At 39.0% G+C, this 17,974-nt stretch overlaps 1 protein-coding gene across 1 annotated transcript; it reads right to left on the bottom strand.

Annotated features, from left to right (window-relative positions):
- Nucleotides 1–1,070: 1,070 nt before the first annotated feature.
- Nucleotides 1,071–17,822, bottom strand: LOC137261923 (peroxisomal membrane protein PEX16-like). Its single transcript, XM_067799740.1, has 10 exons — nucleotides 17,673–17,822; nucleotides 14,536–14,648; nucleotides 13,831–13,964; nucleotides 12,750–12,876; nucleotides 10,748–10,850; nucleotides 9,167–9,310; nucleotides 8,402–8,474; nucleotides 6,081–6,200; nucleotides 5,317–5,381; nucleotides 1,071–4,820 (listed from the first exon to the last, which is right to left on the bottom strand). Exons 1-10 carry the CDS (start codon nucleotides 17,791–17,793, stop codon nucleotides 4,759–4,761), a joined length of 1,062 nt encoding a protein of 353 aa, XP_067655841.1. The 5' UTR covers nucleotides 17,794–17,822; the 3' UTR covers nucleotides 1,071–4,758.
- Between the last annotated feature and the right edge of the window lie 152 nt (nucleotides 17,823–17,974).

The following is a 17,974-nucleotide window of genomic DNA, read 5'->3' as shown; positions in this document are numbered from 1 at the left end:
GTGTAAACTGCACAAGTTTTTCTGCAACAACTTGATGCCATCTAGAAATGTCATAATTACATTTTTGCTGCTGTCAGTTTCAAAGGACATGTTGGAAATGTAGGGGCAGAATTCATATTCCTGTATAATCAGCTTAATCAACACCAGGTCACCCTTTGTAGTATTTACAAAAAACACTTACGGTTCCAGTAAAAAGTTCACCTTTATAAGAATGGTACTACTTTATCACATCAAACAGCTTTGATCGTATCAGCGTCTTTTCAGTCTGCCAGCTTTGTCCATTTAATTGTAATTATAATTGCAACAACAAACCTGATTTCAGGAAATACTTGAACATAATAAATCTGGTGTGTAGAAGCAATAATATGACTGGCAATGCGCTATCTACCGAGATAACAAGGATGAAGGTGGATGCATACTCATATCAGTTTCAGCAATAAAATAATTCTGTCTTTACATCAAATGTTGTTGTGTAAAACTTTAAGGGCTAACTCCTAATGTATCAGAGCACAGACAGAAGGAAACTTATTAGCCACTCTGCTATCTGTCAGCAATATGTTCACTTGAATACCATCAATTTTATTCAATTTATCAATATTAAAAACAATATTAGAAACATTGTTTCTTCCTTGAAATGAAAAGCTCAAACATGGTAATCAAAGAGCAACACTTCTCAAAATATGACTTTGGTTGGATGATTGCCTATAAATAATCAAGTCTGGACCAGATGATCCAATGATCAACAACATGAGCATCTATCTATGCAACTGGGATACGATGACGTGTCAACCAAGTCAAACCCGACCACCTGACCCCATAAGTCAGCTATGATCAGTTTCTGAAGACGAAATCTTATGATAAAGAACATATGGTTTTTTAATATTTGCTGTAGTTCATCACACGTGATTACCAATAATATCCTCATCAAGCAAGGATCATAATCTGGGTACAACATGGGGCCAAGTCCCCAGAGAGCAAATGCCCCTGTCTGTCAGTGCACTGTAAACGGGAACACCTCATTTACAGAGGAAACAAAACATCATATGAAGATCCACAAATACTTCAACTAGTTCATTTAACATCATTTTTATTCAAAATATATATTAGTAAATCAGGTTATTTTTTCTAAACAAATCATTGAAATGATAAAGATCTTATAAAAGTTCAAAATGTACAGACTGTTGAAATGGTAATATAAACATAAACATGCTTGTGAAATGATATTGCACAATTAACTCGAAGCAGTAGCAATCAGTATATGTTGACAGAAAACTTCTCTCCAGACCAATCCTGTATGGCATTGACGGAATCATCCCTTTGATAATATACCTATGCATAAAATCTGAGGAAGTATTTTTCTAATAAATCACATATTTTTTTAGAATTTTTAGCATGGCAGTACACCTCATACTACTGACTATGTAGTTAATATCCTCATGAACCTGACTGGGGCTATCAAACATGTATAGACTTTTATCAGCCTTTAGATAAATTTGTCGAATTCTGATTGGTCAGTTGCCAAAGCATACAATACCATGTGGGCAGATTTGCCAGGGTTTGCAAATCATATACTTTATCAAATCTGTTACATAACACACTACAAGGGTTGTGCAAATCACCTTGACCTTACATGGAATGTGGCTGCCAAACAGCTGATCGCTTCAAAATTTTGGAGTTGGCGTATACAATTATGGGTATTTAGGGTAATAAAATGGTTGCCATGATTTCTTTTTGTTTGTGTCAATAAATACATTAAAAAAATCAAATATTTCTGTACTTCACTTATCATTTAACAAATCCTCAAATTTGATCATTTATATCATAAACGAAAGCATCCAGAGACATCTCTCTTTATGACTGTTCAGGAAACATAATGGCAAAACATTTCTCACTCTGCTGAAGGTTGAATGTTATTGTTAAAAGTTAAGCTAAATTAAGAGATCTTTAAGGGTAATAAATTCGTCACACAGTGGTTTGAAAGGGTTTATGGGACTGTAAGACCCTTTTAAATTTGCCTCAGGAAATACAGAGTTTTCAAGGGTTTTACTGACCTGTACACACTTTCAAAACACTGTGTAACTAATAAAATAATAAAAAAAATAAAAAACAGTGATTTGCACATACACTTATCCTCCATAATTTATATTTATTTTTCGGCGCACTCGTCATGCCACAGGAAACACGTCACTGTCAAGGACAGTTTTACATTTTGTTTTGTGTCTCTCTTCAAGGCTTTACCAAGTTCGGACAACTTTCTGGTATTTCTTGTAACCAAACACATTCTTGGGATAAACTGACCAGCTACAATTTTTCTATGTATAATTATGCTAAGTACAAGGAGCATTCGATGCACTTCCAGTATCTTCAAAAAACATGTACTGACAACCTAATCAATGTCAGCAATGCATTGTGGTGGGATAGTAAAGCAAAAAGTAAATAATAGGCAGAATGAAAAATAGCCCTCTATCAACTTCCTCATTGCTAATATAAAAAAAGCTCAATCCAGTCCTGTAGTAGATATTACACATACAGGTTGTGAACAATATTACTCACAGAGGACAACCCCCCCCCCCCCCCCCCCCAGCAATTACAGGTCATGACTCTGCAGTTATGTGATCCTCAATGCTGAATTGTGGGTTGAAATGACAGTACCCTCAAAATAATCTGTTCTTGAGAAAAAAAAGTTGACTTTGTTCAAGACTTTTTGTATGGTTAATGTTATATGTTTTTCTTCATGTCTTTTGTACTATCAATGATCCACATCTATACACAGGGACCTCAGCCTTCCACTCTATAGGCCAATTGACCATCCAGGTATCTGGCACAGAAGACAGTATATTTAATACTTTCATAAAACATCAAAATTGTAAACCCGGAGGCTATTGAAATTAGCAAACTGATTGGAATTTGACTGTTTCCTCCAAATAATGCCCTAAACTGCTTGAAGATCTCAAAAGTCTGATGGGTGTGACACACAGACAAACATCAAAATCCATTATCAGTGTTCCAAATACCCTGCCATAATATGGACATGCCATGGCACATGGAAACAATACACAACAATACTGAACGAAGTAATCTGAAAAAGATGCTAAGTTGGATTTCAAGCAACAGAAATAAAGGTTCGTTGTGAATTTTGCTTCTAAGAATTTGAAGCCTTGATGAAGGGCAGGTTGATAGATCAAGTGGTGATGTAACATATCACAGTAAAAGATCGGACTTCAATCTGATACAGGTGCACACTGTGGGACAGATAGTTGCACTAAAAAATAGGGTTTAATAAATCTTTGGCCAACTTGGACTACGCATTTACATCCGTCTACCACAGACAAATCCACAGATCATTATTACTATCATTATTATTATTAGATCACTGGACGTTCGTGCACAACCATCACCGAACACAAATGTTACCCAGATTTTACATCCGTATACAGAATGTTTTCCCTGCCCTTGAATTGAAAACCCATTTCAAAAGCATTTTCAATGTAAACTAGAACAAGGAAAACATGTCAAAATGATTAAAATGTTTTAGAAATATGAAGCAAGCTCACATTCTGAAATGAAATCAAGTGAGGTCTACTGACAACATCTTTTCCACTGGACACGGAAAGACCAGACTGTTTATTTAAACACTGTTTAGGTTTAATGACTTTTTTCAGAGATATTTTCTCAGAGTGGTCCCATAGAAAACACAATAATACAATAGGTAGTTACATGACACTTCTTAAGCCTATGTTATCCTCAAGCCATACATTGGAAAGAACACTTTGTGACTAAGTACAAATGTTGTTGAAATCATGATGACACATAAACACAACCTAACACAGCTGGTTGGCAATCCCAGTGATGACAAATGACTTATGACACAATGTCAGTCTGGGTTACAGAAATGCATAAAACAAAAGATGACTGTTGTAGGAATAGAAAAATGGACTCTGACAGATCATAATGAAAACGTCCGGGCTAACACATGACTGTTCCTAAAAAGGTTGGGCATGCCCTAAATCCTATCTACATATAAAGCTTTGCAACTTTAGGGCTTACACAAAAAATGGGCTTGCTATGCCAAAGGTGATGCAAGTTTAGACGTTAATTACCTTTGTGACATCCAAGTAAGACTGTGGTGCTGAAAAACCTTGAAACATAATGACAGAGGTCATGAACCCATGGGTATAGCTTTCTGCTACGCAAAAGGGACAAAACTCTGTACAGTGCAATGTGGCACCTCTGACAACTGCTCTATCAACGTCCTCTATTGATCAGAATCAGACTAGACAATCCCTTTCATCCCTTTCACTCATACTGTAATGGACAAAGGCAGTAATGATCTCGGGCAAGTCTTTGAGCACAGGACCAGTGGGTAGCCTAATGGTTAAAGCATTTGCTCCTCATGCTGAAGGCCAAAGTTCGATTTGACACAAGGGTACAATGAGTGCAGCCCATTTCTGGTGTCGCCTGCCGTGATATTGCTGGAATATTGTTAAATGGGGCTTAAAAACATACCCACTCACTCACTGTGAGCACAAGAATGGTGCAGTCCCAGCCTCACAGGCTAATCTGGAATTCTTACTGGACGCTCTGAAGAGAGACAATTCAAGATTCGAAAGATTCAGTCTGATTACATGAAATATTTACAAATGAGTTGTTGCATTTCACAAAATCTTGGGACCAAATTAACGGATCATGATAACATTGATTCCATAATTATGTTTGTGCACCATTCTGTGGGCTTTGGTCAGTGGTCCAGCATGATGTTTAGGCTGACCACACATAGAAGTACACTTTCTGCCACGTGGGAAGGTACGCCAAAAGAGGCCCTGTGGAAGAAACATCAGAATCAGTTAAAATGGAGGTGATCAAACATGATCTGATAACCAAACAGTGTGTTGTAGTTACTAGTCATCCTTAACATCACCTGTATCAGCCATCCACGTTTTAATTCACAATGTTTCTAAATGATACATAACTCAGAAGAGCGTCTTCATTGTTGTACTTAACCGTGCCAATACACGGTCATAATGCTATTTGGTATGTGGATGCCAATATTTCAATGCCTAAATTAATTCTGTGTTATTTTTTGTGCAAAAAGTGACATATCAATAAAATATACAACCGAAGCTTATGATATGTATGGTCATTCATGTGAAAATCCCTGTCTGATTGTTTGAATCTATTCCCATCAATGCTATCATATGCAAGTTAGGGAGTATGTCTACTGGCAGCCTTGCAATTCAGCCCTTGGATCTCCAAGGGTGGAACAAGATGGAAACCCCCTTCCATGTCTCATGCATGGTGCTGAAGCTGCACACTTACTGATGAGCAAGGAGGTGCCAGGAATGTTATCAGCCAAGATCTTCAACAAGAATATTATCTTCGCCCTGCAACAAGACCACAGAAAAGCAATTGATTTGTTTGAAAATGGACAGTCATCTTCAGCCATGTTGCACCGAGGCCACTTACATCATCAGTAATCATACAATGAATGGGTGTGTGTGGTGACTGGTTGATAAACATTACAGGAGATTGGCTTCTTGAAACTTTGGAATTTACATCAAGTATGAATCCTTTCCTTGGTAACTAAATTTACTAAATATGTATTTTCCAACAGTTGTAAGAATCAAGTGAGAGGTGCTGAGGAAAAGTGCTGACATCTAGACAGTTTTCAGATTTTTATGTCATACTGTGTATTCAATCATGGGGAGTCTAACATATCTTAGAATACATGAACAAACTATCTACGTTCGTGAATACTCAATGCAACTTTGAAAGTGGTCAAATGTAATATATGTCAGATTTCAGATTACAGTTTCTCAGACAAGTACATATTCCAGTACTTTTTATTGGGTGAAGGAAACACAGTGTTGGATTGTGGATGCTGTGATGGCGATTGGGTGACTGAGTCTAGGAGTGGGTTTGAAGCCAGAGTAGAACTCAACCTACCACATTTACTAGAATCTGCCCTTCACTGAGAAAGTGTAATCCCAAATACAACGCACTATAACTATGAGTTCCCTGTGCTGACTGACATAAGGGTAGCATGCTGCCTGGAGAACGTCTTCATATACATGTGTACATACTGTGAGTATCTGTCGTAGAAGGGGGACCTCAGCATGTAGTAGAGCAGCATGAATGTCCGTCGCCGCAGTTCACCCCTCTCATTCGGGTTCAAGTCGGCTGGGTCGCCCATCATTGTCAAACTATACACAGAACAAAACATGATGGGTAAACACAAAGTACTAGTTGGCAAGCATTTTAGTCAATGATGGCACATCTTTTAATAGATTTCTTGCTTCTTGTTTAACTCTACAATGAGCAAGTTACCAACTCCCTGACCATACCATGTAAATACCTGAAACTAGACCAAACAACCATCATGAAATTGATTCAGCTGCAGCAACAGTTACTTGTAATTGGGTAATTTCTCAGAAGACCCTTCGCAGATGGTATCTAGATACAAAAAAGGGGAGGCAACCTTAAATGAGAGGATAAATCTTCATTAACTGAAACAACCCGACAGCATTTTTTTTTCAATACTTTTTGACCCGAATGACAGCAACCTGTAAATAGTCAACTGTGGACAAAACAGATCAATGAGTAACATCATCAGCAACATGGTCAGCTCCAGTGCAATCTGCCAAGTCTCAGACGCCGATCACTTTAGTCACATTGTAAGACCTGCATTGGTTTCATAGAGCTTATTCAAAAGGGAATATCAGGGTCCCACATGTCTATAGTACTGAGAAGTACTCAAACCAGACCACACGATAACCATACCACATGACAACCAGATCATATGATAGCCCTACCACATGATAACCAGACCACATGATATCCATACCACATGATAACCCTACCATGTGGTAGCTGTACCACATAACCAGACATGATAACCAGTCCACATGATAACCAGACCACATGATAACCCTACCATGTGGTAGCTGTACCACATAACCAGACATGATAACCAGTCTACATGATAACCAGACCACATGATAACCCTACCATGTGGTAGCTGTACCACATAACCAGACATGATAACTAGTCCACATGATAACCCCTACCATGTGGTAGCTGTACCACATAACCAGACATGATAACTAGTCCACATGATAACCCTACCATGTGGTAGCTGTACCACATAACCAGACATGATAACCAGTCCACATGATAACCCTACCACATGATAACCCTACCATGTGGTAGCTGTACCACATAACCAGACATGATAACCAGTCCACATGATAACCCTACCATGTGGTAGCTGTACCACATAACCAGACATGATAACCAGTCCACATGATAACCCTACCATGTGGTAGCTGTACCACATAACCAGACATGATAACCAGTCCACATGATAACCAGACCACATGATGACATGATAACCAGACCACATGATAACCCTACCATGTGGTAGCTGTACCACATAACCAGACATGATAACTAGTCCACATGATAACCCTACCATGTGGTAGCTGTACCACATAACCAGACATGATAACCAGTCCACATGATTACCCTACCACATGATAACCAGACCACATGATGACATGATAACCAGACCACATGATAACCCTACCATGTGGTAGCTGTACCACATAACCAGACATGATAACCCTACCACATGATAACCCTACCATGTGGTAGCTGTACCACATAACCAGACATGATAACTAGTCCACATGATAACCCTACCATGTGGTAGCTGTACCACATAACCAGACATGATAACCCTACCACATGATAACCCTACCATGTGGTAGCTGTACCACATAACCAGACATGATAACCAGTCCACATGATTACCCTACCACATGATAACCAGACCACATGATGACATGATAACCAGTCCACATGATAACCCTACCATGTGGTAGCTGTACCACATAACCAGACATGATAACCCTACCACATGATAACCCTACCATGTGGTAGCTGTACCACATAACCAGACATGATAACCAGTCCACATGATTACCCTACCACATGATAACCAGACCACATGATGACATGATAACCAGACCACATGATAACCCTACCATGTGGTAGCTGTACCACATAACCAGACATGATAACTAGTCCACATGATAACCCTACCATGTGGTAGCTGTATCACATAACCAGACATGATAACCCTACCACATGATAACCCTACCATGTGGTAGCTGTACCACATAACCAGACATGATAACCAGTCCACATGATAACCCTACCATGTGGTAGCTGTACCACATAACCAGACATGATAACTAGTCCACCTGATAACCCTACCATGTGGTAGCTGTACCACATAACCAGACATGATAACCAGTCCACATGATTACCCTACCACATGATAACCAGTCCACATGATGACATGATAACCAGACCACATGATAAACAACAAAATAATTCTCACCTTGAGATGTCCATCCCACATGAGATGAGCCACGGCTTCCATGACGACAAGCCAAAACCATACATACTCATCACTGACACTTGTTAAGCAAAACATGACATTATGAATATATTTGTAATATGACATGAGATATGCCAGAAGGGAATTCTACTTGGAAAACTGGCGAAAGTCACTGCAATGATTTTAAAACATACTCTTTTCAATCAACACATCCACAGTCAAGAAAGCTTGTTCTGGAGTAGGAATCATGGCTGCCTACACATATGCAGAGCATGGTGTTATTAAATGAGCTTTACTTCAGGTCAAGGGATATCAATTATGACTTTGATGAAAGTGTAACCCATAGATAGGTCAACCCCTTTCTACGGACTGCTTGTTTGGGTCTTCAAATTCGGCTTACTTACCGTCATACCACTTATAAGAACACTAGTCATGAACTTTCTCATTTTCCCAAATTCAGAGAAATCTTACCATTGCAGTCAGCACAGCCCTTTTCCTCTACACATTCAGGCTCTCAGTGAATTCACAAGGCAATATTAATATTAACCTTGACAACTGCTCTCACTTGCAGCCTCTAGGTCGAGACAAGCCCCTGAATGTAGATGATCTTTAATGATCTTATCTCATTCCTGTTGTTATAGATGTATAGATACAAACATCACTGTCACAATCAGAAGTATTAATTTCTTTGTGAATGTGAATTCAGCAACAGCCACAAAGCAAATGACTAGCCCACTGATAATAAATTAGACCTTGCAAGGATACAGTGGACAATAGGTTTGACAATGTGAATAGTCTCGGCCCACATTCTCTGGCGAGACAAGGGGGTGGGAGCCAGATCCTTTCTCCTCCCACTACGGGTGTCTGTCTGGATGGGGATAGCCCATGTCCTCATTCCCAGGGGAGGGGCTGCAACAGGAGAAACCCACATCTTACACACACAACATACTACACATAAACACTTCCTCAATCAACTTACACATTGAAGTCACATAGATACTTCATTGCAACATAAAGTAATCTTTACCAGAACTATCACCATAGAAATACAGTAGACCTATAACATTAAATGCTAAAATTAGTCTGAAGATGATGTCTTTTAGTTGGATTTAGAAGTTGTATGTATGACCAAGAACTTATTTGGATAAATCTTCTTTTAATTCTTTGACACACAACGTCTGAAATTACGCCGAAACATTATGTATCAAAGAATTAAAAGAAGATTCATCCATAAAAGATCTTGGTCATAGTCTGAAGATGATACTCAAATCACAGAGCCATGGTTTCAACTGTAGTTTGAAACATTAACTCACTCACGTTATTGCTCAAAATATAACCTGAAAATCAAGACAAAAACCTTAACGTGAAAAAATGAAGTTTTGGGGGTCCTTTCTTTCTGATTCTCAAGAAAATGAGATCTATTACTCTGATGCAATACTTCTTTAGTTGAGGGGCAGTTGTGTAGCTTGAAGGTGAAAGTGTTCGCTCGTCATGCAAAAAATCCTGGTTTGATTTCCTACATGGGTACAATGAGTAGAGCTCACTTTAGCAGCCATTTAATGGTGGACATTGCTAAAAGGGGCATAAAAGTCAACTCACTTATTCTTTAGTTTGATCTGAAGACATCTCCATAAGACTTCAATTATGATGACTTTTCTACTCACAGAATCAGCATCAAGGTATGTAAGTACTGGGAGTGACTACTGAGTGGAAAACACTGTTGCAACAACCTACTGTAACCAACTATTGCAATACTATTGCAACTGTCTGATTTGAAGTCATTTCCCAATGTATGCACAGTTTGTACGAAATAAAAACATGCTGAAGTAGTTACTGTCTCTTCAAATAACTGATAAAATATTTGAAACAGAGTTTGCTTACAAGGCAACAAGGACAGATAACTCCAAATCAAAGTGACCAAATTTGGTACTTCTTGTATTTAGCCAAAGGAAGTCAATTACTAATGTATGAATAGTCACATATACTATTAATGCCCCGATAGTTTTTCATTTCTACCATCAATTAATTGCTTCAGGAGACTCAACAATCGCAATCCATCAATCGCTTGATTGTTACAGCCCTATTATACACTCTGTACAAGTAAATGAAGCACTCTGAAAACTGCTTCTTTTTTTGAAGATTCTAAAACAAACATAATGATGGAATTTCCTAACTTTTAATACATTACTACATCATTGTACATTCTGGCATTTCGGAGTGCATCTGCTTCCAAAAGGATTCCAGTCTTGGTTGTACGCTTGACTGGGATGTTTAGTCTTGCACTCTAAGACTCCCTCAGCACTACAAGTTCTAATGCACTGAACACACCAACTGATGCTTGCTTACCAGCTGATATTTTCCTCATGACTTTCCCAGATCGTTTCAAGGTGAAGGTCATGGGACCACTAAAACCATTTCTGTATCCAGCTTCTCCTTGTTCTGAATCCTCCTACAGAAAAACAAACTGCCATTGTATCACCGTACAATTTACAATGCACTCAGTCTAATTCCAGACCGGCTTGGGACCGACTAAAAAGTCTGCATTAGACAGCAGTTCGCGTTACACAGAAATTTCCTACATCCATGTGATTCTGAGCATAATATTACTAATATTGCATGTACACCAACTGCTCATGTTATTCTTGAAGATAGTATACAGTGTTATCAACTGGAATTCTTTTCATTTCAGCGTTTACTGCTAGACAAATTACACAAGCCATTCAATGGGTTGTTTATGCTAGGTTTAATTAAGTCCAAGTGGACTTCCTTCTCAGTCCAGATTATAAAACAATATTTTTTTTGTGTTACTACCTTTTCAGGTCGACACTTTGGTCCAAAATCCGATATGACAGCTTTATCATTATGATAACAAAGAAGGATTACGTCAGGACCGTAAGTTCAATCCAGTATATATGGCAAATCTGAGAGAGACAAGAGTCCGAGTTGATCAAAGTGCACTGTACTGGGTTTGTATGCACTATTGTCTGAAGTCACTTGTAAATACACAAGCTGCTATGTGGCTTGTCACAGCCTGCTTTCAACACAAACCAAAGAGTCATGACAACAATAGATGTAGTTGAATCAGATTCTTGTGGTATTCTTTCCATATTATTCTAGATCCTTGTGGTCATCTACTGTATGCACTCCTTCAATGGCCGACAGAGGCATGGTTCACTCAAATGCTAGCATGCAATATAGCTACTTTGACTGAAGTGACTATCGCTCATCTGGACATGGTACCATAACAGACTACAGTGACTGAATACACGCATGTGGAATGGAAAAACAATGAATAAATAATAATGCCATATCATGTCAAATATTATAATTAGTGATGATCAAAGCAGCTTGGCAACAGACTTCATGTCACCATACACTATTATTTCTCTATAAACATATATATCAGCTTTAAATACTGTGTTAGATGCTTGGTCACTTGTCTTGAGGGTGGTGGAGTAGCCCAGTAGTTACAGTGTTTGCTCATCACACCAAACATCACAAGGTTTGATTCCCCACGTTGGGTACATTGTGGAAACCCATTTCTGGTGTCCCTCACAACAATACTGATGTATTATTGCTAAAAGCTGTGTAAAATCACACTCACTCCTTTGTCTTACCCATGGTGTTACCTGTTAAGAGTTGTTAAGTTACTTGCTGTTGATTTCCCCCTTGCTAGCTGGTGTTAGTGTTTTGTGTTAGTGTTTGTGATACATGCTAACAGCCTCAGCGACTGTTACTTGTTGATAGCCATTGCCTTTCCCATTGTGTTTGCCGTTACGCTACCAGCTGTGTTTTGTGTTAGTGTTTGTGATACATGCTAACAGCCTCAGCGACTGTTACTTGTTGATAGCCATTGCCTTTCCCATTGTGTTCGCCGTTACGCTACCAGCTGTGTCAGCTTTTGTGAACTTTTGTTATATTTGTCAGCTGTTGTGATACTTGTTAGCATTACCTATTGTGTCACCTGTTAAAAGCTGTTGTTACCAGGTGTCTCAGCAATTATTTTACCCAATGTTAGCTGTTGCTTTATCCACTGTGACAGCTGTTATGCTACCTGTTGTTACCTGTTCTGTCAGCTATTGTGTTACTGTTTTTTTGTCCGCTACTGTATTACCTGTTTTGTCTGCTATTGTTACCTGTTCTGTAAGCTACTGAGTCACCTGCTCTTGTCTATTATGTTACCTGTACTAGTAGCTGTTGTGTTACCTGTTCTGTTAGCTATTATGTTACCTGCCCTATTAGCTGTTGTTATCTGTTCTGTTGGCTATTATGTTACCAGTCCTGTTAGCTGTTGTGTTACTTGTTCTGTTAGCTATTATGTTACCTGTACTATTAGCTGTTGTGTTACCTGTTCTGTCAGCTGTTGGGCCTCCTTGTTCTTCTTGGAGACCAGCTGGCGATCAAGTGGCGCTATTGGTGGCATGGGCTGGATGCCATGCTGGTAGGTGGTAAGTAGGTAGAAGCGCAACGTGGCTCTGAAATAGCATATACACCATATTACATAGGTATGTGAAATTGTTTTTTTTATGAAACGCCCACATGTACTTTTTTTTTGCACCATAGGAGATTGACAAATATGTTAATTCATTCTTGTTGTTAAGTTCACTGTGCCAATTAGAAGAAAATTTTTGATCCACCTTCAAACTGGAGTGTTTGGTTTGGTTTGGTTTGGTTTGGTTGTTGTTGAACTCCCACTCATTACTTTTGTAGGAATATGGCAATGGTGTCTGAACCTGATAATCCAGTGATCAACAGCATAAGCATCAATCTGTGCAACTGGGATCCTGTTAGTCACCTCTTAAGACAAGTATGGGTTGTTGAAGACAATTTTAACCCCAATCTTCAAAGGTCTCAAACGCAGAGACTCATTTCACTAAGATAAATAAGAAAATAAGCATATTGCAGCACGGACACTACACCCTCTTCCTTTTCACAGAGATTTAAATTGCATCAAAGTTATTTTGAGAATTATAATGTGTACTTAGTCTGCTTGTATCGTTCAGCGATGTCAAAGCCTAAAGATTGTTCTGGCACTTTTCCCATTCATTTAAGAAGTCGATATCACATGTGCTGTGTGTATTCATTACACAATATAGAAATCTGGTTCAGTGTCAATGGTAATCTGATGTATGAACTTCAGAGTGAGTGAGCAAGTCTAGTTTTACACCGCTCTCAGCAATATTCCAGATATATGACGGCAGTTTGTAAATAATCGAGTCTGGACCAGACAATCGAATGATCAACAGCATGAGCATCGATCTGCGCAATTGGGAACCGATGACATGTGTCAAGCAAGTCAGCAACCCTGGCCACCCGATCCCGTTAGTCGCCTCTTACAACAAGCATAGTCTCCTTTTAAGGCAAGCATGGGTTGCTGAAGGCCTATTCTACCCCGGGACTTTCACGGGTCTATGAACTTTAGAACCTACTTGCAGATCTGAATAGTTGCTATGACGATCCATTTCCCTACTTCTCCCCAAAGTTTGCTTGCAGCGATCTCAACAAACACCTCTACATACTCCAACACCGTCAGCAGCTGTCCCAGACGCTCCTGAGACACACTCTGAAATGTATACAGAAATGAATGACACAAACTGTCTACAGTCCAGCACATCATAACTAAATATCATGTTGTTGAATAAGGCTTGAGATAAGAGGTTAACCTACTTGCATTAGGTTCAACCAACCTTAAAAATCCAGTCACACTTTCACTGCAATATGTAGAGGCAATTATTTGGAATTTTATTCAGAAGTTTACCCACTCACTGTCTTGCAGCTTGTGTAAGTTACACTAATAAATAGGTTGCACTTTGTAATGTTGAGTTACACTGGAGCAAGCAACAAAGCATTAAATGGAGCCCTGCGAAGGATACAAAGTCTTCCTGATTAAAAGCTGGATACTGGTGATTTACTCAATTAAACAAAGACAGACTGAGGGCCCAAACAACCAAACATAGGGATACCATTATTTTTAATTTAGACAGTTCACCTGTGCTACCAGAGGAAGTTACTATGTGTCCAAACAGGACATTTACACAAGGAATGGGGCCATATGGATCAGCAATAGTTACTTACATCTTCAGTCCTTCACCTACTGATAAATGTCAACTACCAAATAAATATGATAAACCTACCACTTTAGGAATAATCTTGGCTGTTTGCTTGAGGATGGCATCATTGAGAAACACCAGCAGGTTGGAGGATGTGTACATCAATTCAGACAGAACCTGAGCATTCCGCAGTCGACCTGTGGACAGAGTTTCATTCAACAACAATCAAAGACCGTCTTCTCCACCTTACCCTGTTTAGTGTTGTCACAATATTTCAGTCACAGCACACCTCATGAAATTATTGGGGCACTACCACATATTTCAGGTGCCCTGGCTAACATATGTGACAAGAGGTTGTTTCAGCTACCTTGAACATGTTGGTGCAGAGGACTGGCTAACCAAATATTTGTATTGTGTTGACTTGTGTAATCACATTTAGTATTTGTTTGGGCAAAAGGTGAGCTAATCCTAAACACATGAGTTATCAGAATGGGTTATTGAAAAAATAAATAACAACACATAGTGTTTCCTCCAGACTACAAAAAGAGCAGGGGGAAGTTTCTACAGTAAAGGGCACCCTAGTTTGAAAAGGGCACAAACCACAATAAAAACCAAAACAAAATGATCAGATTTAGCCTCAAGTATTATTAACCTACAGTCTCCTTGCTTTTTGTCTCAGGAAGCTTTTCACAACAGCTTCCAAGTCGGTGTCATTGTGGCTGTCAGTGTTTAGGCTGATCATAAGATGCTTGTTACAGTTGCTGACTTTCAGACTGTTCCAGTGCTCCGTCGCAACTAGCAAGTACCGGGCAGGGCGCAGTAAAAAAGGGCTGGGTGCCAGAAGAAAAAGGCAGGGCGCAGCACCCTTGCAGTAAAAACACTCCGGAGGAAACACTAAAGCATACTTCATTTTGGAAAACTCATTAATCATGAATGGAATAAATTATAGATTTGTGCCACAAACCAAACATTATCGTAACTGTCCATAAAAAAATTACATTTCACTTTAATCTGACCCACTTTAATTATCATATTTCTCATGGTAAATTCTGACAGATGCAGCAGACGATACTAAAATTGAAATAAATGGTGAGTGGGTGAGCATGATTTATGCCACTTTGAGAAATATTCCTGCAATATCACTGTGGGGAACACTGGAAAAGGGCTGAAATACAGTGGAAGCCTTCTCACCTGGCATTCGTTGGGACAGCTAAATATGCTAGTATAAAGGGTGTGTCGGTCTAGAGAGCTCTTTCCTTTTCAACCTGAGAATGATCTTCTGCGCACCGTAAAACACAATGAGCGACTGACAAATTGTTAAACAACAATTAATATATAATACACGTTCAAGAGACCCGTGTCACTCACCAGTTTGCCCAACCCTTATCCAGACTCCCTTCATGAGGCAACATCAATGAGCTCAATGCAGAAGTCATTTAATGAGGCTTCTGTCGCATTTCGCCTCAAGGATAGTTAATGACAAGCCCCCTTCACTAAATACTAAACCTGATGGTAATTCACTGTGTTAATACACTGTCACTGCCATTTAACAAGATGGCTTTGAAAGCGTTATGACCGAGTTGGCTACTAGCTGGGTCATGATACCATTTTGCAGTTTCGTTACTGTGATGTTCATGATACACAATTCAATAACAGTTGCTGAACTGCAACAATATCATATTACTAATAGTATCTAAGTGTCTGGGACTCCCATTTTGTAATCAAGTACCCCTAAAAATTAGAGTATGAGTCCTAGTGACCCTCAAATACAGGACTCACGATAAGTCCATGTTGAAGTTCATTAGTGAAAACCTCAAATGTGAACATAGGGGCTATCACAAAACATTATACCATGATTACCAAGTCAACATCATCCATTTGGTCATTTAAAGCACATGCAGAGTAGCCATATTCTCCATGAAACCATGATTACATCACACCACCCAACTCTAACAGGTTTATGTGATGTGGGATGTGAATCCAGTATGAACTAACATATACAGTGGCCATGGACACTGATAATTATTGTACCAGATTCTAGACACGAATGAAAATGGATCCTGTGAATATAGCTCATAGTAATGGCATTGTGTAATCACAGCATTCGGCCCTGGGAGCTGTGCCAATTAACACTTATCACAGGGGTACACAAAATTTACAATCTAAACTACCAGTTGTCCAACTTCCATATTTGTGGAAGTCTTGGTGGCTGAGCGGGTTAAACGGCTCACTTTATGTGCTGGCGATTAGGTACCTGACTCTGAGTTTGGTTTCGAATACCGGATGGGACTCAACCAAAAAGCACTGGAGTTTGTACTTTACTAAGAAAGTGTAATCCAAAATATGACATACATTATGATTCATTCTTGCTGAATAAAAGCCATTCAACTACCTCACAACTAACCCAAAGGATTGTAAAAGAATCTTTCATTAGCAAATGAGTCCTAGTCCAAGGCTAGGATCATAATGTGGTTCTTGATTACTGTTACTAGTGTTAATTGGAAGGGGAATGAAAGGCAACTGCATAGAGATGGTAGTAATTTATCCTGATCCAAAAACCTGCTTGATAACAGTGTGAACATCAACACCTATAAATCACATTTTCTGCATAAAGTTGTCGATTCTTAAAATGTTTTCCTCCTCTTGGATGTGTGACCCAGAAGAAAATTGGTACTTGGTGGGACAAGACTATTAACCTTGTTGCGCATAACAGGCAGCTTGGGATACATGGTATAATAACATGTCCTGATCATGCTGTCTGTGTGCATTTATCTCAATCATAAATGGACTAATTATTTTGTCATCCCTCTAAAGAAAGTGATAACTATCTGATTCAAAGAGCTCACTGCTAAACTCCAACATTATCTGTTTAAACCAAAACGTTCACTTTAAATAGCATCGAAAATCGATATGGGTAACAGTTCCTTTCATAACTCCTGCTTAAAATGTACTCTATCTATTAGGATTATTTGGTTTTGGAGTAGGGTTAGGCTTTTTCATAAAAAAAAAAAGAACTATAGGGGAATATACTTAGACGTAGAATGGTTTGTAAAGTTAAGGGGTTTACCGGAAGAAATCATTCCTCGAGATGTGCAAAATAAAAAAGCGAAACTAGCAAACGTTCAAAGGTTGTGATAAATAGGCCGTTATCGAGCCTGCTCTACCCCGTGTCTGTGAATTTTACGAGTGCCACATGTGATTGTCTGTGACAATCGACTTACCTGCAATGACATACGATAACAAACGGAATGTCGTCTCAATCTGACCAACTGTGTCAGGGTTTTCGCGAACACTCCGTTTGTATTTTTCACACACGTTTTTCAGCAACTCCGACATGTTCATTTAGTTCATTTAGAGATCCGAAAACGTTTGAAACGTCAAAGTTCATTTGTTGTTATCATGGATTAAAGCCAATCAGAGTCTGCGTAACATCTGCAGACATTGCCCCTATTATAGAGTTTCCTCACAGCGTGTTAGGTATCGCTGCGTTATATCTACATAACTGACGGTCGCTAGTGAGAGC

Source organism: Haliotis asinina, chromosome 14, assembly GCF_037392515.1.
Source record: "Haliotis asinina isolate JCU_RB_2024 chromosome 14, JCU_Hal_asi_v2, whole genome shotgun sequence".
Classification (NCBI taxonomy): domain Eukaryota; kingdom Metazoa; phylum Mollusca; class Gastropoda; order Lepetellida; family Haliotidae; genus Haliotis; species Haliotis asinina.
Note: the sequence above shows the minus strand (reverse complement) of the source record. Positions and strands in the feature narration are given on the sequence as shown.

Excerpts from the sequence above, each read along its gene's own strand:
- LOC137261923 (XM_067799740.1), bottom strand. The coding sequence starts at position 17,793 with ATGAACATGTCGGAGTTGCTGAAAAACGTGTGTGAAAAATACAAACGG. Across the intron at positions 5,382-6,080 it reads TTCTACGACAGATACTCACA|GGCGAAGATAATATTCTTGT; the intron begins GTATGTACACAT and ends GTCTTGTTGCAG. Across the intron at positions 4,821-5,316 it reads TGGCACCTCCTTGCTCATCA|GGCCTCTTTTGGCGTACCTT; the intron begins GTAAGTGTGCAG and ends TTTCTTCCACAG.